The 27908-nt window shown below is 39.9% G+C and overlaps 1 protein-coding gene across 1 annotated transcript in view; it reads right to left on the bottom strand.

Annotated features, from left to right (window-relative positions):
• DNAH5 (dynein axonemal heavy chain 5) overlaps nucleotides 1-27908 on the bottom strand; it is a 336311-nt gene that overhangs the window by 144660 nt on the left and 163743 nt on the right. The window contains exons 36-42 of the mRNA XM_045163647.1: nucleotides 17062-17240; nucleotides 16479-16666; nucleotides 15951-16145; nucleotides 10554-10688; nucleotides 9598-9705; nucleotides 7075-7228; nucleotides 2833-2979 (exon numbers count right to left, since the gene is read on the bottom strand). Of these exons, the coding sequence (XP_045019582.1) occupies nucleotides 2833-2979; nucleotides 7075-7228; nucleotides 9598-9705; nucleotides 10554-10688; nucleotides 15951-16145; nucleotides 16479-16666; nucleotides 17062-17240 (1106 nt within the window). The remainder of the gene's footprint in view (nucleotides 1-2832; nucleotides 2980-7074; nucleotides 7229-9597; nucleotides 9706-10553; nucleotides 10689-15950; nucleotides 16146-16478; nucleotides 16667-17061; nucleotides 17241-27908) is intronic.

Here is a 27908-nt window from a genome sequence, read left to right as displayed (position 1 = left end):
TACATATACACAATGGAGTATTACTCAGCCATTAAAAAGAATACATTTGAATCAGTTCTAATGAGGTGGATGAAACTGGAGCCTATTATACAGAGTGAAGTAAGCCAGAAAGAAAAACACCAATACAGTATACTAACACATATATATGGAATTTAGAAAGATGGTAACAATAACCCTGTGTACGAGACAGCAAAAGAGACACTGATGTATAGAAGAGTCTTATGGACTCTGTGGGAGAGGGAGAGGGTGGAAAGATTTGGGAGAATGGCATTGAAACATGTAAAATATCATGTATGAAACGAGTTGCCAGTCCAGGGTCAATGCACGATACTGGATGCTTGGGGCTAGTGCACTGGGACGACCCAGAGGGATGGTATGGGGAGGGAGGAGGGAGGAGGGTTCAGGATGGGGAACACATGTATACCTGTGGTGGATTCATTTTGATATTTGGCAAAACTAATACAATTTTGTAAAGTTTAAAAATAAAATAAAATTTTAAAAAAATTTTTTTTAAAAAATTTTTTTTAAAAAAATGTAGAAATCAGCTTAGAGATGGCATTGAGAGCCACGGACTGGGTAAGTTTCATCCAGATCATAAGTGTATAGATAAGAAGTCTGAGAACAGACGCACTTGAACATTCAGACTTCTGGGTCTGAACCAGGGTCTCCTCCGCTGGTTCCTCCCTCTGGCTGACCTCTCAGTGAAGCAGAAGTAGAGGAAGGTGCCCATGATGTCAAGTGGTGGAAGAGTTTGAAGGAGTGATCAGCTGTGCCAGACACTGCTGAGAGTGGGACTAGACTGAGAAGCAACGGCTGTCACACTGTGTGTGACAAGGTGGAGGTTATGAGTGTCCCCAACAGAGCACTTTCCGAGGGACACTGGGCACAAAGACTAACAAACGTCAGGTCAGGAGATATTTGGAGGTAAAGACAGCAGCATAAGCAGAACACCCAACAGAAATGCCCTTGTAAATTTAGGTATTCAGTTTCACAGTTGCTCTTAATTTTTTAACCACTAGTTCTCTTTTACAAACCAGCACCATGACCAAGTCTGTAGTTCTAATTTTTATTTGTAACAACTATGCAGTACTCTGAGTCAAATGAAATGCTTAGAAAATCCTAATTATGCTTATTCAACTAGCAGTTTAAGGAAAATTGTGATCCGATCGCCAGAGTCCCTGTGAAAGTAAAAGTGTATGTTGCCCTTTTTTAAAAGAGTTAAAAAAAAAAAAAAACCTCTCTGAGTGCCTAGTCTCTAAGTTAACATTTGCTCACTGGATCTGTGTGACACAGGATTACTAGAATAAGTCAGAAACAAAAGTGTATTTAATTCCCATAAAACAGCAGCAGTTTCTAATACACTAGAAATGAAGCATTTTCTTTTCTCTTTCACCATTGGTATTGGGTTGATTAATCACATTCCCTCAGAAAGATCTGTGGTGCCACCTTAAATGTTTTTCAGCAGAACACTGTTTCCCAAGGCATGGACTCATGAAATGAACCCAAATGTCTCCGCCCTCCTCCTGTATCCCTGCTGTTGCTTTCACGGTGCTTTCTCCTACTCATTTAGGAGTGAGAGGAAAACTGATCATCACCTCCTCCATCTGAACTTATATTCTGGGACCACTGGGCTCAGTTTGCAGGGTCCCTAGGTAAGAGAATATTCAGAGTGAACCACTAGCCTTTAAGGAATTGGTTTAAACTAAAGCCAAACACACATGTCATCTAAAGAGAATGACGTATGATCAAAAACTTTCTTTTTGATACAATCTTCTTTCCTAAGAAGCTCATTTCCACCTATAGTTTTATAGGAGAATCGGTTTTTTAAAGATAGGCCATACTGAGATGAGTACCATTTTTTAAATATTCAGTGAAAATAGTTATGGTGAAATCACTTGGCTTAATACAATCAATTTTCTTTAACAGCTTTTGCTATATCATTCTAAGATATCACAGGAATATAGAAATATTTTTTCAAAAGGAAAATAATTCCCTTTGTAACCCAAAAAAGGGAGGAGGTGGGTATTTTAAATACATTAATCAATCATTTCTGTGTTTCAACATTCACAAATATCATACTGATTTATGACTTCTTGGTCTTGAATAAGATATTATATAGAAAATACAATTTTACTGATTTTATTTCTTTTTAATATTTATTTATTTGGCTGTGTTAGGTCTTAGTTGTGGCCCACAAGCTCAATTTCCCTCTGGTATGTGGGTTTTTAGTTCCCTGAGGGATTGAACCCGTGTTTCCTGCATAGGAAGATGGATTCTTAGCCACTGGACTACCAGGAAGTCCCCTACTAATTTTAAATAGCTACCAAGGCTTTTATTTAGAAGCACATGTCAAAAATTATAGCTGTAATTCAGGGACTATGGTGGTCCAGTGGCTAAAACTCCTTGCTTTCACCCCAGGGGATAGAGGTTCAATCCTTGGTGGGAGAACTAAGATCTTGCATGCTGTGTGGTGCTACCAAAAAAAAAAAAAGGTATAAACTAATACTCTCTTTAGAGTCATGGATGTAGAAAACAAACTTATGGTTACCAGAGGTGAGGAGAGGAGGGATACATTGGGAGATTGGGCTGGACATACACACTGCTATATATAAAATAGATAACTAAGAAAAACCTGGTGTATAGCACAGGGAACTCTACTCAATACTCTATAATGACCTATATGGAAAAGAATTTAAAAAAAAAGAACTGGTACATGTATATGTATAACTGATTTGCTTTGCTGTACACCTGAAACTAACACAAAATGGTAAACCAGATTTACTCCAATAAAAATTTAAAAATAAAAAATTACACTTGTAATTCATCTCCTACCTTTCTTAGCCCTCAATGTTTTCCTCCAAAGAGTAGAAAATATCCCATCGGTCCAATCATTCGTCGCCACATCAAGCCGACCGAACATCTGTGGGGCTGTAATTGCTTTAGGATTCATCCTCATTTCCCGATGTGGTTTTCCACAATCTATACCAAGTAAATCCAGATTTTAAACAACTCACATGTAGAATGAACTATCATTAGGCAACACTGCACCAGTTTGCAGTGTACTATCTGTCAGCAGATATTCAAAACGTGAAAAATACGAAATTACATTGAAAATACATATCTTACTGCACCCCAAGTTATCATAATTATCCTCATTATATGTTATTGACCAAAGCACTTTTTTATCATCTGGAAAAGAAAATTGCATGTTACAAAAGCGGGGGAAATGATACCATGCTGGAATTGATGAAGGAATTAATGTAATCTGGAAGTGCTTCAAATGTCACAGCTCAAAATCTTTTGGCTTCTGGTCTACTAGGTTAAATCTTAGGTCCCTGATGGCTCAGACGGTAAAGAATCTGCCTACAATGCAGGAGACCTGGGTTCGATCCCTGGGTCAGGAAGATCCTCTGGATAAGGGAATGGCAACCCACTCCAGTATTCTTGCCTGCAGAATTCCATGGACAGAGGAGCCTGGTGGGCTACAGTCGATGGGATCATAAAGAGTCAGAAACAATTGAAGGATGAAGCATGCATGCACACACGTTAAATCTTATATCTGAAATTCACTTAGAAGATGCCTGATTCTCCTCATTAACAGCTTTCATTTGCTGAGATATGGTCTTGCTCATTTGGAAAAAATCAGCTAAATTAATGCTTCATTAACATTAGTGGTTGGGGCATAGACTTGGATTACTGTGTTGTTGAATGTCTTGCCTTGGAAACAAACTGAGATCATTGGGGTTTTGAGACTGCACCAAAGTATTACAAACTAAACCAAGAATGAGTCAATAAACAGCAAGTAGTCTAATAATTTATTCATTTTTGCAAAGACCTTCTCCAAAGCCAGTGATGCCATATTGAGTACATAGTTTAGACATATTATACATAATATATCTATATCATTTAATATTTAGTACTCATTTTAAGACACCAGGGCTTCCCAGGTGGCTCAGTTGGTAAAGAATCTGCCCACAATGCAGGAGACCCATGTTTGATCCATGGGTCGGGAAGATTCCCTGAAGAAGGAAATGGCAACCCACTTCAATACTCTTGTCTGAGAAATCCCATGGACAGAGGAGTCTGGTGGGCTACCCACTCTGGGAATGCAAGAATCAGACACAACTATTTGCTCAGGTAACTGTACCCAGTACATTTGTAGTTTATTAACAGAAGGCAGCTTCATACCAACAGAAGTATTATTAAGCATACTTTAAGAGAGGGAATACATCATTTTAATGCTATATAAAGATCCCCAAACAGAATTTTAATAGCACACATGAAAATCACATGACAAAGTCCTGCAGGTGTGAAATCTGTTTTGGTGGAAGTAGGTGCTGGCTGAGAGTATAATCCTGTCTCAGTGTGAGGACCCCCATGTAGAGAGTCCTATTGTACAGAATTCACTTCATCCTGTAGCTGAGGAAACAGATTAAACCCAGCGTGTGCAGGACCCTAGAACAAATATAGACCATCACTACCAACCAACATCAGTGCACTGAGGCTCCATAAGCTGACCGGAAACCCAGCCAAGCAACTTTTCCCTGTGGGACAATGCATGGTGCATTCTAACAGCCAAAGTTCTGTGATATTTTGGAACTTAACTGTCATGACCATTGTTGCCAATACTTTTAAGAAGAAAGTCATCAATGTTTAATAAGAACCACAGAATACAAGGATAATTGTGAACAAGGCAATAGTGATTATGCTTAGATGACCTTGGGTTAGGGGCTTAGATGTGAGGCTTAGGGACATCTGGAAATTAAGTGCACTGAATTCACTTCTCAAGAAAAATTTCTGATTCGGGGCAGGAAATTAGTTTACAGTGAGAGTAGTTTTTCAACACATAGAATTTAAGAATCAGGTTTGGAATTATCTTATATTTATTGAGAGGTAGCATCTTATTTTGGGGCTTCCCTGGTAGCTCAGCTGGTGAAGAATCTGCCTGCAATGCAGAAGACCCCAGTTTGATTCCTGGGTTGGGAAGATCTCCTGGAGAAGGGATAGGCTACCCAATCCCAGTCTTCTTGGTCTTCCTTGGTGGCTCATCTGGTAAAGAATCCACCTGCAATGTGGGAGACCTGGATCTTATATGTCATATATTAAGCATCTTATATTAAGTCATAATTGCAAAATGGTATGGTATGCTGGGAAAATTCTGGGTTTTACCTTAATGGGCTCTGACCTTAACTTTGAGTCACATTATTTACCATCTTTTTGACATTGAGTATTTCTGAAGTTGAATCTTGACTTTTTTGTCCAAAATGGAGATAAAAGTAGTCACATCTCAAGATTATTTTGAAAACTAAATGGCATAACATATGTAAAACATATAACACAGTCCATTAAATCACTTTTTAAAATGTTTGCATAATCAGAAAATCCAAGATATAGAAACAATCTTGTGTCTGCCTGTGGATGAATGAATAAAGAAGATGTGGCACACATACACAATGGAATATTATTCATCCACAAATATAAGAACATCCTGCCATTTGTGAAAACATGGATGGACTTTGAGGATATCACACTAATGAAATAATTCAGACACAGAAAGACAAATACTGTGTGGTATCACTTATATGTGGCATCTCAAAAGGTCAAACTCAGAGAAACAGCTTCAGCGGAAGCTCCAATACTTTGGCTACCTGATGCAAAGAGATGACTCTTTGGAAAAGATGCTGATGCTGGGAAAGATTGGAGGCAGGAGGAGAAGGGGACAACAGAGGACAAGATGGTTGGATGGCATCACCGACTCAATGGACATGAGTTTAAGCAAGCTCCAGGAGATAGTGAAAGTGAAAGTCGCTCTGTGGTATCTGACTCTTTGAAACTCCATGAATTCTCCAGGCCAGAATACTGGAGTGGGTAGCCTTTCCCTTCTCCAGGGGATTTTCCCAACCCAAGGATCGAACCCAGGTCTCCCACATTGCAGGCGGATTCTTTACCAGCTGAGCCACAGGGAAGCCCAAGAATACTGGAGTAGGTAGCCTATCCCTTCTCCAGCGGATCTTCCCAACCTAGGAATCTAACCGGGGTCTCCTGCATTGCAGGCAGATTCTTTACCAACTGAGCTATTAGGGAATCCCAGAGATAGTGAAGGAGAGGGAAACCTGTGTAGTCCATGGGGTCACAAAGAGTTGGACATGACTTAGTGACTGAACAACAACAACAGAGAAATGGATTATGGAATTGTAGTTACAAGGGATGGAGGTGGGGCATGGAGAGATATTGGAAAAGGGTACAAAATGCTAGTTATAAAATTAGCAAGTTTGGGCACCTAATGTATCAGCATGGTGATTATAGCTAATAATACTGTATCATACAAATATTTGAATATTTCTAAGAAACTATCAATAAATCTTAAATGCTGTCATCACAAAAAAGAAATGGTTATTACGTGATATGATGGAGGTGGTAACTAATGCTATGGTGACAATAATTTTGCAACATCTATATGGATCAAATCAGCACACTGCACACCTTAAACTTATATATGTGTCAAAATAATATTTGAATAAAGCTGGAAATGGGGGTTCCCTGGCAGTCCAGTGGTTAGGACTCTGTGCTTCCAATGCAGGGAGCACAGTTTGATCCCTGATTAGGAAACTAAGATCCTGCATGCCATGCAGCATAATCAAATAAGAAAAAAATTTTTTAATTTAAAATATAAGCTGGAAAAAAAATGTTTTTCTCCTCTGGTCTATTAATGTACTGTGTTACCTCTAAAACATATCCAATATTCAAAAAAGTTGTATCTTACTTGCTTCTGCTGCTGTTTAGTCACTAAGTCATGTCTGACTCTTTTGCAACCCCATGCTATTCAACTCTAATATTGTTGCATGCATGCTCAGTCATCTCTGACTCTTTGCAACCCCATGGACTGTAGCCTACCAGGCTCCTCTGTCCATGGGAGTTCCCAGACAAGAATATGGGAGTGGGTTGCCATTTCCTTCTCTAAGAGGTCTCCTCCTATAAAAATATGCTAATATACATCTATATTTGTGTTCCTCTTGGAGCATTCACATGTCACAAAACGTGTCCCAGAGTAGTGAGGCTTGACTGTCCCCTTACCTGTCAGGGCTTTCATCAAGGTGTGGATGCAGGTGGTCTTCCCTGCCCCACTTGGCCCTAGGGTCATCATTCCATGCCGCACTCTCTGTGTTTCAAACAGCTGGATGACTTTCAGTTTCCAAGGAGGATGGTTGATTAAACCAGCTTCTTCAACCTGAAAACAAAACAAAATCCCCACATAAACAGCTATCAGGACTTATCGTTGTGTTCAAAATAAGTACAGACACGGAGCAAGGTTAGAGGCATGGGGAGTTATTATTAATACATATGGATGTGCCAGTTTGGAAAGATGGAAAAAGTTCTCAAGGCGAACAGTAGTGATGTTTGCACAATACAATGAATGTATTTAATACCACTGAGCTATACACTTAAAAAATAGTTTAAAAGGTATATTTAAGCAATGAGTTTTACTACAATAAAAAATATATGCTGCTGCTGCTGCTAAGTCGCTTCAGTCGTGTCCAACTCTGTGCGACCCCAGAGACGGCAGCCCACCAGGCTCCTCACACCTAGACAAAAAGAAGGCTGAACATAATCAAAATGATATCCCAACCTAATCCATATCTGACTTGGGGAATTACAAACACTTATATTTACATGAATGTACACATTAGGAGCAACTTAAGAACAAAGGCTCAAATAGCAAAATTATTTTAGATGTTTAATTTAGAAGATACTATTTAGTATAAAAAGATCATTTCAAGCATACCAAGTTGACTGAAATTCCATACAACTGCCAAGCCATCTTTGTAAATCTAATGGATAGTTTTTATCTATCAAACAGATGTACGGAAGCTACTCTGTGAAACACTATTCTAAATTTAAACTTCTATGAGCTTAGTACAAATGATGTCTTCATTTTACAGATAAGAAAACTGAGACACAAAGAAACTAAGTAATTTACCCGAGATCATTCATGTAAAGTTATGGAGTAATGATCTGACCCCAAGATTCAGCCCTATGGTTCATGCTCTTAACCATCATGCTATGCTTAAATTCACTATAAATGATGCTTTTATTTTTACTTAAATAATTTTTGGATAATATTTATGTATTATTTTATGCTATCTATTGACTCTTCATATTTCTCATATGCTACAAATTACAAATGTAAGTCACTTTATAAATTAGCTTATACTTAGCATTTTTAGGCAATGCTACAATTAAGTTGGCCATATGATGAAGAAGCCATTTGCAAAATGAATTATCACTTTTACCTGATTGGGAGATTAAGATTTTTATACACTGACTTTAAAGGGAAAGTCTCCCTAAAATACTTATAATATTTAATACTTAAAAATATTTAATTTTTATTACAAATACATTCAAATAATTGAAATGCATTTTATAAATATGAGCTAGTCACCATTTCTATAAAACTTTTTTTTCCAAATGCTTTTTCATAGGAAAGGAAATTGAGGCACAAGATTTTCATGATTCATTTCCATCCCTAGGAAGACTATAGGGCTTCCCAGGAAGTGCTAGTGGTAAAGAACCCACCTGCCAATGCAGATGTAAGGCATGTGGTTTCGATCCCTGGGGGGATAAGATCTCCTGGAGGTGGCCATGGCAACCCACTCCAGTATTGGACTGGAATCCCATGGACAGAAAAGCCTGGTGGGCTACAGACCATAGAGTCACAAAGAGTCGGAGACGATTGAAGCCACTTGGCATAGCACAGCATAGGAAGATGATAAAAACTTAAAGCTGCACCAAGTATCATGGAAAATCCAGACACCTCATGATACACTTCACATGATGGATCCCCCAAAGCCCAAGGAAGAAATCACAAGTGATCCTTGGCCTGGGGGAAAAGATGGACAGCGAAGGAGCCACATGAGATCACTCCAAATGACTCTCAGTAGCAGGAGTCAGGACACCAAAGCAACATGATAAACAAACACCAGGGCTGCAGAGAGAACGAAGCCTAGCACAGGAAAGGCAGCAGGCCGCACCGCCCCCGGCCCATGCTGACCCACCACTTTTCATTGGGAATCTGGTGTGGAACCGTCTCCATCAGTAACAGCGCCACTAGCACATGGCTAACTGTAGTTGAGCAAGACCCCCTGTCGGGAAAAATTCTATTAATGGTGTGCAATAGCTTCTCTTAAAACTGTAGTCACAGCCTTGGTGTTGTTCTCAGAATCTATAGATTTAGACCACACCAGATCCACTTGATGGAGAAGGCAATGGCACCCCACTCCAGCACTCTTGCCTGGAAAATCCCATGGATGGAGGAGCCTGGTGGGCTGCAGTCCATGGGGTCGCTAAGAGTCGGACACGACTGAGCGACTTCACTTTCACTTTTCACTTTCCTGCATTGCAGAAGGAAATGGCAACCCGCTCCAGTGTTCTTGCCTGGAGAATCCCAGGGACAGAGGAGCTAGTGGGCTGCCATCTATGGGGTCGCACAGAGTCGGACACGACTGAAGGGACTTAGCAGCAGCAGCAGCAGCTCCACTTGATTCTCATGAAATTCAGACGAAAGGAACACACAGCTTGATGTCCTGTGAAACATGTTACCTGTCTACTAATTGCCATTTCCAGTTCAGGGTAACCCGCCTTGTCCAGAAGAATATTTGGGAAGAGATCTTCAATCAAACTCAAAAATAAAGGTTCATCCTCATCAATCTCAAAAAGAAAAGAAAGGAAATCAGACCAATTCTTTTTGGCACAAGCACAGCAATATTAGGCAAACTGAAAATGAGGAATACATTTCAGATTACTTTATCACAGCCAGTAATAAATAAAATACCTCCACTGAAGTTGAGAAATACTTTCATCATGCTTCCCATGCATTAAAAATTGGTTTTTAAAAGGGAGGAAGGGTAGAGAAGAAGAGGGAAAAAAAGAAGAAAATAGAAGGAAAGAAAATACTGCCTATGAGACAACTTTCTGTAAAACCACCAGTTTAGGGAGTTACTACATAACCTATAATTTCTTATTTAAATGAAAAAGAATTTTTCAAATAAAACAGAGCGGCAAATTCATGAAATGAAATTTGTTTAATTCATACTTTTACTATGAAAAAATATATCGTCAATATAGATAGAGATTCACTGTATATAGATTCACTGATAACCAGATGATTGATTATCAGTCTCAACTGTGAAATCAAAGAATGTGAAGTTTTACACACTTGCAAAATCTTACATTCAATTTCCTGCCAAAGTCTACTTTAAAAAAGGTGGGATTATAGCTCTAAAACACAAAAATTTCAAGGTATCTGGAAACTTAAGATGTAGATTTTTTTAATCCATTTTCATTCTATTGGAATAGACATGTGTTAGACTAGATATGAGCCACCACAGAAATTAGTTCTGAAAAAATGTAATTTAAAGTCATGCTCTATGAAATTTAAAGTGCTTCATCTGATAATTAAGCATTTTAAATGAGATCTTTAAATAAATATTTCTAAATCTCATTTGCACTTAAACTGAAATTTAAGCAGATGGAACAGCTCCATCTGTGAACCTCACCAGTTTGGAAAGATTCATATCTCGCAGCACACGCATGACGATCGTGGACTCCGTATCCGTGGGGCTGGCTCTCTTGGCTGCTCCCAGGGTTCGCAGAACTGACAGAATATTACGCAGACCGAAGTCATAATGTACCTGAAGAATATGAAGAACACTGGGCTTATTTTCAAAATTAAGTTACCCATGGCAACTGTACAAATTTGACAGAGGCATAATGAATAAATGCTGATTTTCCTTTTGAACACATGTACAGATAATAGAGCAATAAATCTTTTTATCAATAACTTTTTCTTTTTAGGAAATGGGGAATACCCAAAAAAGCCCACTCCCCTGTGTCATCACTAATTTAAGCCCTTAGATCTGAAAACTGTTGATAACAGACAGGTCTCGACAGGGAGAAAGGAGTAAACTTCCTCATGGAAAATATAGGTTCCCTTGAGCCATTCTTAAGCCAAGAAAATGTCCTCATATCTCAAAAACTAAAATTTCAAACCAGAATTAAACTGTGACCTCACTTATGACCATCACGTAAGGTTAGAAGATAGGAACATCAAAAAGAAAAAAAAAAGTAGCTAAATTCCAAGATTACCTAAGTAAGTGAGTGAAGTTGTTCAGTAGTGTCTGACCCTTTGCGACCCTATGGACTGTAGCCTATGAGGCTCCTCCATCCATGGAATTTTCCAGGCAAGAGTACTGGAGTGGATTGCCATGTCCTTCTCCAGGAGATCTTCCCCACCCAGGGATCGAACCCGGTCTCCCACATTGCAAGCAGACGCTTTTACCATCTGAGCCATCAGGGACGAAAGGGAGTAACAATAAGGACAAATTGGAAAGCCAAGACCCCAGCTTTGTTGACCTCTTGACATGTATTTATAAAAGTTCAATCACCCAAAACTTTAGCACATATAAAGCAAATAATTAAAAACCAATTCTCCAACCACCATAGGAAACAGTATCTCTGGCAATTCTTCGAAACTTTTTTAAATAGAACCACCATAGGATCCAGCAACCCCACTTGAGGGACTATATCCCAAAGAGTTGAAAGCAGAATCTCAAAAAGATATTTGTACACCCATGTTCATAGCAACACTATTCACCCAAGAGGTGGGAGCAACCCAAAGGCCCATCAACAGATGAATGGATAAACAAAATGTGGCAAATACAGAAACTGGAATGATATTCAATCATAAAAAGGAAGCAAGCATTATCACAAGCTATACCATGAGTGAAACTTGAGGACATTACGCTAAGTTAAATAAGCCAGTCACAAAAAGACAAATACCATGTAGTTCCATTTGTATAAGATATCTAAAGTAGTCAAATACATAGAAACAGAAAGTTCAGGGGTGGTTACCAGGGAACAGAGGGAAGGAGAGAGTGGAGTTTTTTAATGGGTATAGAGTTGCCATTTTGCAAGAGAAAAAAGCTATGGAGATCTGTTCCACAACACTATTGAACTGTACACTCAAAAATAGTTAGGATGATAAGCTAATGTTACATTTTTTATTGCTGTTCAGTTGCTAATTCGTATCTGACTCTCTGCAACCCCATGGACTGGAGCACACCAGGCTCCTCTGTCCTCCACTATCTCCTGGAGTTTGCTCAAATTCATGCCCATTAGGCCGGTGATGCTATCTAACCACCTTATCCTCTGTTGCCCCCTTCGCCTTTTGCCTTCAATGGCTATATTTTTAATCATAATTTGTAAAAACCTACAGAAAAAAACTATCTGCTAATTGGAAGCTGGATGCATCACTTAATACCAATCATTTGATGGATAGGGCACATAAAAATATTCAGATTGAGTTCCTACCTTCAAGGAGTTTAAGTTCTAATCCTCAATAAAATAAAAACATAAGCAAGCTTCCATAAAAGTAACAATGACTTGAAATTGTTGGTGGGTGGAATTAATTAAGGAAAGTTTTCCATAATTAGACTCAGTTAAATCTGCGGGCATGAAGCGAGATTTACAGGCTGTTGATCAAGGGATCGGCACGGGGGCCAATTGTTTTGTACACATGGACTCGTATCATTTCCCAATGACCTTGTGAATAAGGGCAATAGGAATGAAGGAAACAGATGTGAAATTAGAGAAGAGGGCAGGAGTTAGTGATGTGGGAGTTTTTCTACACACAGGACAGAGTAAAGGGGGCCCCAGGTGGCACAAGAGTAAAGAATCCACTTTCCAATGCAGGAGACTCAGGTTAGAGCCCTGGGTTGGAAAGATCCACTGGAGTAGAAAATGGCAACCAACTCCAGTATTCTTGCCTGAGAAGTCCCATGGACAAAGGAGTCTGGTGGGCTACAGTCCATGGTGTCGCAGAGTTGGACATGATTGAATGGCTGAGCACAAGCAAAAGAAACTAAGGGTGTTTTGAGTGAGAATTGAATTTAGCTGAATCTGTGAGTGTAAGAAATAATTTAGATTCAAAGAAGTTTGAATTAGAGGTTCCTCAAAACCATGAAGACACACAACACTTTATGATAAATGTATAGGTGGGATAAAGAGCAAACAACAATATGCATATTTCTTTGGCTCTTAAATCAATTCAGATAGTATTCACTTCATCTCTAGGCTATAAATATTAATTTCTTCAAATATGCTTAATAAAACTATACATGAAAAATCATTTTTGCAATGATAACATTTTCTACTTCATACCAGGAGCTACTTTCTCAACAACCCCAGTCTACAATTTTCTTGTTTTTTTAATTTTTATTTTATAGTGGAGTACAGTTGAGTTACAATATTGTGTTAGTTTCAGGTATCCAGCAAAGTAATTCAGTTTTACATATATACATGTATCTATTCTTTTTCAGATTCTTTTCCCATATAGGTTATTACAGAATATTGAGTAGGGTTCCCTGTGCTATACAGCAGGTCCTTATTTGTTATCTATTTTTCTATATAGTAGTATGTATATATGTTAATTCCAAACTCTTAAGGTATCCTTCCCCCATTGTTCCCCTTTAATTACCATAAATTTGTTTTCTATGTCTGTTAAGTCTGTTTCTGCCTTATAAATATGTTCATTTGTATAATTTTTTAGATTCCACATATAAGTGATATCATATGGTATTTGTCTTTCTCTCTTTGACCTAACTTGGTACAGTCATCTCTACATCCATCCATGTTGCTATGAATGACATTATTTCATTCTTTTTTATGACTCAACATCTTCATTGACTAGGCTAAAGCCTTTGCCTATGTAGATCACCACAAACCGTGGAAAATTCTTAAAGAGATGGGAATACCAGACTACCTTACCTGCCTCCTATGAAACCTGTATGCAGGTCAAGAAGCAACAGTTAGAATCGGACATGGAAAAACAGACTGGTTCCAAATTGGGGAAAAAGTATGTCAAGGCTATATATTGTCACTCTGCTTATTTAACTTCTATGCAGAGTACCTCATGCAAAATGCCAGGCTGGATGAAGCACAAGCTGGAATCAAGATTTCCAGGAGAAATATCAATAACCTCAGATATGCAGATGACACCACCCTTATGGCAGAAAGCAAGAGGACCTAAAGCCTCTTGATGAAGATGAAAGTGGAGAGTGAAAAAGCTGGCTTAAAACTCAACATTCAAAAAACAAAGATCATGGCATCCTGTCCCATCAATTCATGGCAAATAGATGGAGAAACAATGGAAACAGTGACAGACTTTATTTTGGGGGGGGGCTCCAAACTCACTGGGGACAGTGACTGCACCATGAAATTAAAAGATGTTTGCTCCTTGAAAGAAAAGCAATGACAAAACTAGACAGCACATTAAAAAGCAGAGATTTTACTTTGCCGACAAAGGTCCATACAGTCAAAGCTATGGTTTTTCCAGTAGTCATGTACAGATGTCAGAGCTGGACAATAAAAAAGGCTGAGTGTCGAAGGACTGATATTTTCTTTTTTTTTTTTTTAATTTTTCGGCATTCAGCCTTCTTTATTTTTTTTAATTTATTTTATTTATTTTAAACTTTACATAATTGTATTAGTTTTGCCAAATATCAAAATGAATCCATCACAGGTATACATGTGTTCCCCATCCTGAACCCTCCTCCCTCCTCCCTCCCCATTCCATCCCTCTGGGTCGTCCCAGTGCACCAGCCCCAAGCATCCAGTATCGTGCATCGAACCTGGACTGGCAACTCGTTTCATACATGATATTTTACATGTTTCAATGCCATTCTCCCAAATCTTCCCACCCTCTCCCTCTCTCACAGAGTCCATAAGACTGTTCTATATATCAGTGTCTCTTTTGCTGTCTCGTACACAGGGTTATTGTTACCATCTTTCTAAATTCCATATATATGTGTTAGTATACTGTATTGGTGTTTTTCTTTCTGGCTTACTTCACTCTATATAATAGGCTCCAGTTTCATCCACCTCATTAGAACTGATTCAAATGTATTCTTTTTAATGGCTGAGTAATACGTGTACCCCAATGTTCATCGCAGCACTGTTTATAATAGCCAGGACATGGAAGCAACCTAGATGTCCATCAACAGATGAATGGATAAGGAAGCTGTGGTACATATACACAATGGAGTATTACTCAGCCATTAAAAAGAATTGATACTTTCAAACTGCGGTCCTTGAGAAGACTCTTGAGAGTCCCTTGGCAGCAAGGTGATCAAACCAGTCAATCCTGAAGGAAATCAGTCCTGAATATTCATTGGAAGGACTGATGATGAAACTCCAATACTTTGGTCACCTGATGCAAACAGCCAACTCATTGGAAAAGACCCTGATGCTGGGAAAAATTGAAGGCAGGAGGAGAAGGGGACAACAGAGGATGAGATGGTTGGATGGCATCACCGACTCAATGGACATGAGTTTGAGCAAACTCCAGGAGATGGGAAAGGACAGGGAAGCCTGGTATGCTGCAGTCCCTGGGGTTGCAAAGAGTGGGACACAACTGGGCAACTGAACAACAACAAATATTGCATTATATATATATATATATACACACTACATATTTTTCCATTCCTCTGTGAATGCACATTTAGTTTGCTTCCATGCCTTGACTACTGTAAATAGTGCTACAATGAACATTGGGGTACACGTATCTTTTCAAATTATGGATATATGCCCAGGAGTGGGATTGCTGGATCACATAGAAATTCTAGTTTTAGTTTTCTGAGGAATCTCCATACTGTTTTCCACACTGGCTGCACCAACTTACATTCCCACAAACAACGTAAGAAGCTTCCTTTTTCTCCACACCCTCTCCAGAACAGAATAAAAATTTTCATCACTCAGTCATGCCCAACTCTTAGTGACCCCATGGACTGGAGCCTACCAGGCTCCTCCGTCCATGGGATTTTCCAGGCAAGAGTACTGGAGTGGGGTGCCATTGCCTTCTCCAGCCTAAATACATAGGGACCTTCAGAACCTCACACCTGCTTAGAAAGCTGCTCCTCACACAGCTTGTAGAGTGTGAAAAACTTCCTGGCCAAAACAATGTTGTCAATAAAGCCACAACTGGCCAGCTTCACCCTGATGATAATCTGCCGGTCAGGGACCATCATGGCCACAGAGCGGAAGTTAATCTTCAAGTTTTCGGGGAGTTCCTGCCGCCCAGCGTAGCCAGGATTCTGTACAGAAAATAAAACCGAAGGATGAATGATACAATCATGGGGTAACAAGTGCAATATATCAGCATAATATTAAAAGATTCATTATGCACATACAGCAAATCTGGAATGACAGCTGGAAAATTCATTTACATATCTCACTCTCCTTTTAACTGGAGAGACTAAGTCATGAGTTATTAATATGAGTTCTGTTTATCACCAAAGCCTTTCAAATAGGAGTGAAAATTACACTCCCAATCTCCATTCATGGAAAATAAATGACAGGACAAGGGAGAGACATGAAAACTGTGATCAGAAGGCTGAAGCTCAGTAGCTCTTCTTATGGTTCCTTACCATGGTTAGAAAAAGCCCAAATTCAGGGTTCATAGTTACATTATCTCCATCAGTAAAAATAAAAGATTTTTTACGCTCCTTTTTACATGTCAGAATAATGGAAATCTGCTGGGCTGCAACGGAGAGAACTGGTAGATCGATACGGTTAAATTCATCAAAACAACCCCAGGATCCAGACTGTGCCAGTCCTTAGAAGGGAAATTAAATAGAAAAATCCAATTAGTACATCCAATGAGAAAGTCAAGAAAAAGAGCCTTATGCAACTGCCAAGACAAGCCAGAATCAAATTTGTTCAAACATAAAGTTGAACAAATAGATCATATATTAAATGCCCCCAAAATAATTCGCAATGTAACACTTTTTCGCAATGCAAACACCCAACCTGCAGGGATAAAGGAACAGCACAAAGGCAAGTAATATTGACATTTGACCCACACAATACTGGAAAGATTCAGGTTTTTCCAAAAGTTTTACAAAGTTGGAAAATGACACTAAAATGCAGCCAGTTGTTGAAAAATAAATCTTAACAAGATAGTCCACCTTAGCTTACATTTTTCAGCGAATAAAAAAATATAACCCTCACCTTTAAAAATCCGTCCAAGTCCTCGGAAATCCATCTGATCTGAACAATTGAAAACCACGACGTATTTCCCAAGACACCGTCCCATATCTTTGGTCGTTTCTGTTTTTCCTGTTCCTGCAGGACCAGCGGGGGCACCCCCCATGCTCATGCCCAGAGCTTGAGCCAATGTGATGTAACACCTGGAAGGATACAGGAACCACTAGAACCACACCACTGGCAACTGAAAGAGGCCTCTGAGGCATCACAGTGACATGATATTCACACAACATTTAAAAAGGAAGATCCTGCCCATTGTTGCTACTTAACCTTTCCAGAACCTCACCCTAAAGTACACTTATCCTTAGGTATATTAACATGTGTTGAGGAAAAGGCAGTAGTCTAAGATCAAACACATTTGAAAACTCTTAAAGATTTTCAACAAGATTCCTTATGATAATGTATATTGACAATTTCCAGTTATGAAAAAGCATACATAGGATTTCCAAAACTTATTTGGCAACTTTTTCACAACTACCTACCAACATCTAAACAAAAGTATTCTAGGAAACAGGGCCTGGCTTCCCAGGTGGTTCAGAGGTAAAGAATCCACCTGCCAAAGAATCCACCTGTCAATGCAGGAGATAGGAGTTCAATCCCTGGGTCAAGAAGAGGAGGAGGAAATGGCAACCCACTCCAGTACTCTCACCTGGAGAATTCCATGGACAGAGGAGCCTGGTGGGCTACAGTCCATGGGGTCACAAAGAGTCAGACATGACCAAATGCAAACACACACACACACACACACCACACACACACACCACACACAAAGTAGATTAATCCCTTTTTTAATCTAAGAATTTATAATTTGACCAACACGAGAACCAATGATCACAGGAGATTTAAATCACACATTGCTAAATAATCTCACTGTAAATTTATTTCTGGGAGCATCTACTAAACCTGCAAATATCTTATGCTGTATCGTAAAGTACAATATTAACAAATAAAAGATTCTGGTGAGAGAATCAAGAATGCCTGTGAAGGAAAACAAAATAACTGATAACTTGCCAATGAATCCTTCAATTTCCCAGCATCTTCCACTGCTGCAAAAGAAGGTAATCTATAATACAATGCATTTTAGGGCTTTCTGATGGCCAAACTCAAAAGCTTTCATCTGGACTTGGAAAAATATTTCAAAGAAAATAAAGTGATTGTCCAGCAATAAAGCATAGGAATGAGCAGCGAGCACACCCACTGGAAGCCTCTAGGGTCTCAAATTTATCAGATCTGGGTTCATAAAAAGACAAGTAAATGACTCAGTCCTGATGCAATAAATGAGCCTGGATTCACAGAAGGTAATGTGGGTGTTAAACCAGAAGGGTGCCTGATCTCACTTTGATTCTGCCTTTCGACCCAAGGTCTTATCTTTCCTCTTGAACTTTTGTTATCCCTTCAGAGCAGTCTCTGTAATAACAGCTAACATGGTGTTATAATAGCTCTGACTGTTAGGGGAAGCACACTGACTGAAACCGCCCACCCTGGCCAGGCACCATAGCAAACATTTTTGTGAGTAATTTTATGACAGGAGCTCCTGGGAACTAATAAGCCCCCACCAACTGGAAGAGTTAGAGAAAGGTCAAAAGGAGATGCCATGTGTCTGACCACCTCCCAGAATCCTCCTTGTTGGAATCCATTTTGACTGAACAATGTGGGTACCACCAGAAAGAACCCTGAGTCAGAATGATTGGCCAAAGACAACCCGAAAGCTAATCCCATCACCACAAAACTCAAGACTGTGAGCCACAAGGCAAAGCAGTTCTCCTAGGTTCCCTTACCCTACTGCTCTCCATCGGGCATCCCATCCCAATAAAGTCTCTTGCTTTGTCAGCATGTGTGTCTCCTCAGATAATTCATTTCCAAGTGCTAGATAAGAGCCCACTTTCAAGCCATAGAAGGGGTTTTCCTTCCTTCAACACAACTACACCATGTCATTTAAACCCCACTGAAGTTGAACGGTTCTATGAAGACCTACAAGACCTTTTAGAACTAACACCCCAAAAAGATGTCCTTTTCATTATAGGGGACTGGAATGAAAAATAGGAAGTCAAGAAACACCTGGAATAACAGGCAAATCTGGCCTTGGAATATGGAATTAAGCAGGGCAAAAGCTAATAGAATTTTGCCAAGAGAACGCACTGGTCATAGCAAACACCTTCTCCCAACAACACAAGAGAAGACTCTATACATGGACATCACCAAATGGTCAACACCAAAATCAGATTGATCATATTCTTTGCAGCCAAAGATGGAGAAGCTCTATACAGTCAGCAAAAACAAGACCGGGAGCTGACTGTGACTCAGATCATGAACTCCTTATTGCCAAATTCAGACTTAAATTGAAGAAAGTAGGGAAAACCACTAGACCATTCAGGTATGACCTAAATCAAATTCCTTATGATTATACACTGGAAGTGAGAAATAGATTTAAGGGACTAGATCTGATAGAGTGCCTGATGAACTATGGATGGAGGTTCGTGACATTGTACAGGAGACAGGGATCAAGACCATCCCCATGGAACAGAAATGCAAAAAGGCAAAATGGCTGTCTGGGGAGGCCTTACAAATAGCTGTGAAAAGAAGAGAAGCAAAAAGCAAAGGAGAAAAGGAAATACATAAGCATCTGAATGGAGAGTTCCAAAGAATAGCAAGGAGAGATACCTGTGGCGGATTCATTTTGATATTTGGCAAAACTAATACAATTATGTAAAGTTTAAAAATAAAATAAAATTAAAAAAAAAAAGAAAGCCTTCCTCAGTGATCAATGAAAAGGAATAGAGGAAAACAACAGAATGGGAAAGACTAGAGATCACTTCAAGAAAATTAGAGATACCAAGGGAACATTTCATGCAAAGATGGGCTCGATAAAGGACAGAAATGGTATGGACCTAACAGAAGCAGAAGATATTAAGAAGAGGTGGCAAGAATGCACAGAAGAACTATACAAAAAAGATCTTCACGACCCAGATAATCACGATGGTGTGATCACTGACCTAGAGCCAGACATCCTGGAATGTGAAGTCAAGTGGGCCTTAGAAAACAAAACTACGAACAAAGCTAGTGGAGGTGATGGAATTCCAGTGGAGCTATTTCAAATCCTGAAAGAGGATGCTGTGAAAGTGCTGCACTCAATATGCCAGCAAATTTGGAAAACTCAGCAGTGGCCACAGGACTGGAAAATGTCAGTTTTCATTCCAATCCCAAGGAAAGGCAATGCCAAAGAATGCTCAAACTACCACACAATTGCACTCATCTCACACGCTAGTAAAGTAATGCTCAAAATTCTCCAAGCCAGGCTTCAGCAATACGTGAACTGTGAACTTCCAGATGTTCAAGCTGGTTTTAGAAAAGGCAGAGGAACCAGAGATCAAATTGCCAACATCCGCTGGATCATGGAAAAAGCAAGAGATTTCCAGAAAGACATCTATTTCTGTTTTATTGACTATGCCAAAGCCTTTGTGTGGATCAAAATAAATTGTGGAAAATTCTTCAAGAGATGGGAATACCAGACCATCTGACCTGCCTCTTGAGAAACCTATATGCAGGTCAGGAAGCAACAGTTCGAACTGGACATGGAACAACAGACTGGTTCCAAATAGGAAAAGGAGTACGTCAAGGCTGTATATTGTCACCCTGCTTATTTAACTTCTATGTAGAGTACATCATGAGAAATGCTGGGCTGGAGGAAGCACAAGCTAGAATCAAGATTGCCGGGAGAAATTTCAATCACTTCAGATATGCAGATGACACCACCCTTATGGCAGAAACTGAAGAGGAACTAAAGAGTCTCTTGATGAAAGTGAAAGAGGAGAGTAAAAATGTTGGCTTAAAGCTCAACATTCAGAAAACTAAGATCATGGCATCTGGTCTCATCACTTCATGGGAAATAGATGTGGAAACAGTTTCAGACTTTATTTTTTTGGGCTCCAAAATCACTGCAGATGGTGACTCCAGCCATGAAATTAAAGGACGCTTGCTCCTTGGAAGGAAAGTTATGACCAACCTAGATAGCATATTCAAAAGCAAAGACATTACTTTGCCAACAAAGGTCCGTCTAGTCAAGGCTATGGTTTTTCCAGTAGTCATGTATGGATGTGAGAGTTGGACTGTGAAGAAGGCTGAATGCCAAAGAATTGATGCTTTTGAACTGTGGTGTGGAGAGGACTCTTGAGAGTCCCTTGGACTGCAAGGAGATCCAACCAGTCCATTCTGAAGGAGATCAGTCCTGGGTGTTCTTTGGAAGGACTGATGCTGAAGCTGAAACTCCAGCACTTTGGCCACCTCACATGAAGAGTTGACTCATTGGCAAAGACTCTGATGCTGGGAGGGATTGGGGGCAGCAGGATAAGGGGACGACAGAGGATGAGATGGCTGGATGTTATCACCAACTCGATGGACATGGGTTTGAGTGAACTCCGGGAGATGGTGATGGACAGGGAGGCCTGGCGTGCTGCAATTCATGGGGTCACAAAGAATCAGACACAACTGAGCAACTGAACTGAACTGAACTGAAACCCTGTGGGGAAGTCAATTATTTTCCTCATTTTATAGATAAGGAGAAAGGCTTAAATGGAATAGTTCTTCTCAGGGTCACAGCAGTAGGGGAGCTGAGATTTGAGTCAGGTTTGTGGCCAATAGCCCTCTCGCTATTGTGGGACAGATCCACACTCTCAGGGTCAGGAAAAAATCTCCAGGAACTCTGGCCACCAAGATGCTCTGTCTTGCAAATATCCCTCTTTATTATGGGATCATTTGGGTTTATATTTAAACTGAAGAAGTGGCAAGCTGTTAGGCTGTCAGAGGGAAATCACATTATTTACATAAAAAATGGGCATCCACGCTAGGTGATTTCTTCAAAAGGGGGGACTTTAGTCCAAGTGATACCAAGCAGGACCCTGTGGGGTACTGGGCACAAAAGCCTTTCTGTGTTCCCCATGTCTTGAATACAGGAAACAGGCTTCATTCAGCCTCCAAGACCTTCTCTGAGTTCTAAGGGGGCAGATTCAAGCAGTTGTTAAACAGGGAAGGGATGGAACATGGGGACAAAGGAGGAAGAGTCAAGAGTAACAGGAGTGCAACCTTGGGGCAGAGTCCTGGTTCCCTGTCAAGGGATACATGTACTGATATCTTTGAGCTGCTTTGCAGATGTTGAAACCCCCACCAGATAGAAGAAGATAAAACAGTATGGTGCCCACAAGCACACAGACTGCAGCCCAGTTGGAACCAGAAGGTTCATGATGCTGACATCCACTTATCTTTCCAGGAACCAATGAGAAGAAGATCCACAAACTGATGAGGATCTCTTTGAAACTTGAATATAAAACTTCTTGCTAGCCCCTCCAGGTTCAGGCACAGTTTTGAGGACATTCGCCTGCTGTGGCCCCCTTTGCTTGGCAAAGCAATAAAGCTATTCTTTTCTACTTCACCCAAAATTCCACCTCTGAGAATGAATTAGGTGTTGGGGTATGGAGGCTGGACTTGGCTTCAGGACCACTATGCTGGCACCCAAACCCTCTAGGACTTGCCTTTCAGAGGCGAGTGTGGATCAGCCAGAGCATCTTCAAGTACCTCTTGACATGACTCTCCCCAGAGCATCCTACATGTATGTCTACCTCAGCCCTCCCTCTCTGCTTTCCTATCTCTTTGGCTGCTTTCAAAAATGTCACCACTCATGAAGGGTTCTGGACTTTTATATGATCTAGTAGCTTTTAGCGGCCAGGTACCACTAGCAGTAAAAAGAATCTGCCTGCTAATGCAGGAGACACGAGAGATGCAGCTTTGGCCCCTGGGTCAGGAAGATCCCCTGGAGTAGGAAATGGCAACCCACTCCAGTATTCTTGCCTGGAGAATCCCACGGACAGAGGAGCCTGGTGAGCTACAGTCCATGGGGTGGCAAAAAGTCGGATACAACTAAGCACACACGCACACACACACACAGCAACTCTACTACAGTTTCCTGCCTCCCTACTAGAGGACCATAAGCTCTCTGCTGTCAGGAACTAGGTCTAGTTCACACTTTTACCCCCAGCCACTTGCCTAAACTGACACCTCATATTCTATGAACATTTGTGAATAAATGGCTTGAACTGGTCCAGCCATACACTTATCTGCTTCCTTTTGTCCCAGTAGCTACGGGAATTAGAGGTGCAGAATGTGACCATGGCACCAAATGAACAGTGATCAACTCCATGACCCAGGGCTCATTAGCACGCAATTATCGTATTAGGTATTCATAGCTCTCTAGACACATTTCACCACACATAAACCAGAAGTGCTTCCAGCTCCTATTATTAAACAGTATTGATTCTAAAATGCTGAAAAACGCCAACACAACAGGCATCCATGAAGCAGGAAGTCAATTTTCTTTGTTGAGAACTTGGTTTAATTATAGACTATTTAATTATAGGACATGCTTAAAGAGATATGAAAGTAAAGGTTGGCAAATAATTTGTTATCAATGATTAACTAAATATCAAAAACACAACCCAATCAAAAAATGGACAGAATACCTAAACAGATGTTTTTCCAAAGAATACATACAGGCACATGAAAAGATACTCAATGTTGTTAATTATTAATGAAATGCAAACCAAAACTGCAACAGGTATCACGTCACACAGATCAGAACAGCCACCATGAATGATGGCCATTACAGTAATGAATGCTGGAGAAGGTGTGGAGAAAAGGGAACCTTCCCACACTGTTGGCGGGAATGTAAATTGGTGCGGTCACTATGGAAAACAGTCTGGAGGTTCCTTAAAAAACTAAAAACAGAGTTACCATATGGTCCAGCTATCCCACTCTAGAGCATATATCCTGAAAAGATGAAAACTCTAATTCAAAAAGATACACGCACCCCAATGTTCATAGCAGTGCTATTTGCAATAGCCAAGACATGGAAACAAGCCAAGTGCTCATCAACAAATGACTGGCTTAAGAAGGTGTAGGGTGTATACATATATATGTATATATACTGGAATATTATCCATTTATTAAAAAAAACAAATTGTTGTATTGGTTTTGCCATACTTCAACATGAATCCGCCATGGGTTTATATGTGTTCCCAAACCAATACAATATTATAAAGTAATTAGCCTCCAATTAAAATAAATAAATTTAAATTAAAAAAAAAAAACTAATGAACTAGTACCATATGCAGCAATGTGGATGGACCTAGAGAATATTATACTTACTGCAGTAAGTCAGAGAAAGGCAAATACTATATTATATCACTTTTGTGGAATCTAAAAATAATACAATTGAATCTGTATCCAAAACAGAAATAGTCTCACAGACATAGAAAACAAATTTATGGTAACCAAAGGGGAGAGAGAGGAAGGGACAAATTATGGGATTAACTGACACATGCTACTGTACATAAAATAGACAAGCCAAAAGTATTTACTGTATAGCCAGGGAATTATATTCAATATTTTGTAATAACCTATAATGGAATATAATCTGAAAAAAATAACTGAATGAATTTGCTTTACACTTAAAACTAATACAATATTATAAATCAATTGTACTCAAATTGTAAAAATTCTAAACAAAAAAGAAAAGCAATAGTCATGTTAACATTATTAATGATGATTTAGATTTACTCAGTGGCAGGCCCAGTGCTGGGTCCCAACCTACAGTACCTCCAGTCCACACAATGATTGCAAAAGAAGAGAATCAGAAAGGTTAGCTGTCCTGGCCAACACTACCCAGGACAGTGGCCAAGACCCAGATGAAACTCCGGGAAGCTATGAGAATATGTCAGAGAAAGACACACGTCATGAGGACTGTCTGTCTTTTTTATTAAGAAGACAAAATGCCTCTATTCATCTTCAATCTCTGCTGCCCTCTGTCTTAAGCGACAGTGGTACTAAGACTCCCTCCAGTCTTCTCGACTTGTGTTCAGAAGCAAAAAAAAGGACTGGTCATGGAAAATAGCATGCACTATTAGAAAAAGGCAGTATATGTTTTTAGCATATTTATTGACTATTTTATCATCTGAAATATTTGCAACTCCATCCACATGACATCAGGCTTCCCAGACACAACTGCTATCAACATTGTTGAATTTTCACAGGGCAGTCAGTGAAAAGCTGAGAAGACATCAAGGCCTCTGGCCTTTGTCTTATTTAAGTATTAATCTTAGTGAGTAATTCTTTGTAAAAAGGCAGCCACTCTTGCAATGGACTTGCAAAGAATGACTCACTTCTACCATACTCAACTCAGAGTAAAAACAAACAAGTGAACATTTATCATGAAACACATTGAAACAAACTTCTGAATCGCCTCCACTTATTAACTTATAAATACCCACTTTGCTTTTAGCAAGGAATAGCAAAGAATAGCAAGGAGAGATAAGAAAGCCTTCCTCAGAGATCAATGCAAAGAAATAGAGGAAAACAACAGAATGGGAAAGACTAGAGATCTCTTCAAGAAAATTTGCACATTTCATGCAAAGATGGGCTCGATAAAGGACAGAAATTCTATGGACCTAACAGAAGCAGAAGATATTAAGAAGAGGTGGCAAGAATGCACAGAAGAACTATACAAAAAAGATCTTCACGACCCAGATAATCACGATGGTGTGATCACTGACCTAGAGCCAGACATCCTGGAATGTGAAGTCAAGTGGGCCTTAGAAAACAAAACTACGAACAAAGCTAGTGGAGGTGATGGAATTCCAGTGGAGCTATTTCAAATCCTGAAAGATGATGCTGTGAAAGTGCTGCACTCAATATGCCAGCAAATTTGGAAAACTCAGCAGTGGCCACAGGACTGGAAAGGGTCAGTTTTCATTCCAATCCCAAAGAAAGGCAATGCCAAAGGATGCTCAGACTGCTGCACAATTGCACTCATCTCACATGCTAGTAAAGTAATGCTCAAAATTCTCCAAGCCAGGTTTCAGAAATATGTGAACCGTGAACTTCCAGATGTTCAAGCTGGTTTTAGAAAAGGCAGAGGAACCAGAGATCAAATTGCCAACATCCACTGGATCATGGAAAAAGCAAGAGAGTTCCAGAAAAACATCTATTTCTGCTTTATTGACTATGCCAAAGCCTTTGACTGTGTGGATCACAATAAATTGTGGAAAATTCTTCAAGAGATGGGAATACCAGACCACCTGACCTGCCTCTTGAGAAACCTATATGCAGGTCAGGAAGCAACAGTTAGAACTGGACATGGAACAACAGACTGGTTCCAAATAGGAAAAGGAGTTCGTCAAGGCTGTATATTGTCACCCTGCTTATTTAACTTCTATGCAGAGCACATCATGAGAAATGCTGGGCTGGAAGAAGCACAAGCTGGAATCAAGATTTCCAGGAGAAATATCAATAACCTCAGATATGCAGATGACACCACCCTTATGGCAGAAAGCAAGAGGACCTAAAGCCTCTTGATGAAGATGAAAGTGGAGAGTGAAAAAGCTGGCTTAAAACTCAACATTCAAAAAACTAAGATCATGGCATCTGGTCCCATCACTTCATGGGAAATAGATGGGGAAACAGTGGAAACAGTGTCAGACTTTATTTTGGGGGGCTCCAAAATCACTGCAGATGGTGACTGCAGCCATGAAATTAAAAGATGATTACTCCTTGGAAGGAAAGTTATGACCAACCTAGATAGCATATTGAAAAGCAGAGACATTACTTTGCCAACAAAGGTCCGTCTAGTCAAGGCTATGGTTTTTCCTGTGGTCATGTATGGATGTGAGAGTTGGACTGTGAAGAAAGCTGAGTGCCAAAGAATTGATGCTTTTGAACTGTGGTGTTGGAGAAGACTCTTGAGAGTCCCTTGGACTGCAAGGAGATCCAACCAGTCCATTCTGAAGGAGATCAGCCCTGGGATTTCTTTGGAAGGAATGATGCTAAAGCTGAAACTTCAGTACTTCGGCCACCTCATGCGAAGAGTTGACTCATTGGAAAAGTCTCTGATGCTGGGAGGGATTGGGGGCAGGAGGAGAAGGGGCGACAGAGGATGAGATGGCTGGATGGCATCACTGACTCGATGGACGTGAGTCTGGTTGAACTCCGGGAGTTGGTGATGGACAGGGAGGCCTGGCATGCTGCGATTCATGGGGTTGCAAAGAGTCAGACATGACTGAGCGACTGAACTGAGCTTGCTTTTAAAGCTCTCAAGTTTTTTGATACAGAAAGATGTACAAGATAATGAATACAGTGAAAAAAATCAAGTCACAAAAAAGTTTGTATAATCAAATACTTTTATGTGAAAGTTAGATTTTTGACATATAAGCATTTACAATTTCTTATAAAATAAACTATTAATCATTGAAAAATTTATCTTTCTGTACTATTTAAGTTTTTTACCACAAAGATGCAACTTTGAAAATAAACATTTTTCAATTTATTTGGGAAATTTTATTTAGAACCTGTTACACAACAGAAGACACTTGAGAGTCCCTTAGACAGCAATGAGATCAAACCACTCAATCTTAAGGGAAATCAACCCTGAATACTCATTGGAAGGACTGATGCTGAAGCTGAAGCTGCAATATTTTGGCCACCTGATGTGAACAGCTGACTCACTGGAAAAGATCCTGATGCTGGGAAAGATTGAAGGCAGGAGGAGAAGGGGAGACAGAGGATGAGGTGGTTGGATGGTATCACAGATTCAGTAGACGTGAACTTGGGCAAACTCTGGGATATGGTGAGGGACAGACAGGCCTGGCATGCTGCAGTCCGTGGGGTCACAAGGAGTCAGACAAAACTGAGCGACTGAACAGCAGCAACAAATGGAACAGAACTGTTCTAGGAGCAGTGAATAAATCACAAAAAGTCTATACCTTATAGAA

Source organism: Bubalus bubalis, chromosome 19 (assembly GCF_019923935.1).
Source record: "Bubalus bubalis isolate 160015118507 breed Murrah chromosome 19, NDDB_SH_1, whole genome shotgun sequence".
Lineage (NCBI taxonomy): Eukaryota > Metazoa > Chordata > Mammalia > Artiodactyla > Bovidae > Bubalus > Bubalus bubalis.
Note: the sequence above shows the minus strand (reverse complement) of the source record. Positions and strands in the feature narration are given on the sequence as shown.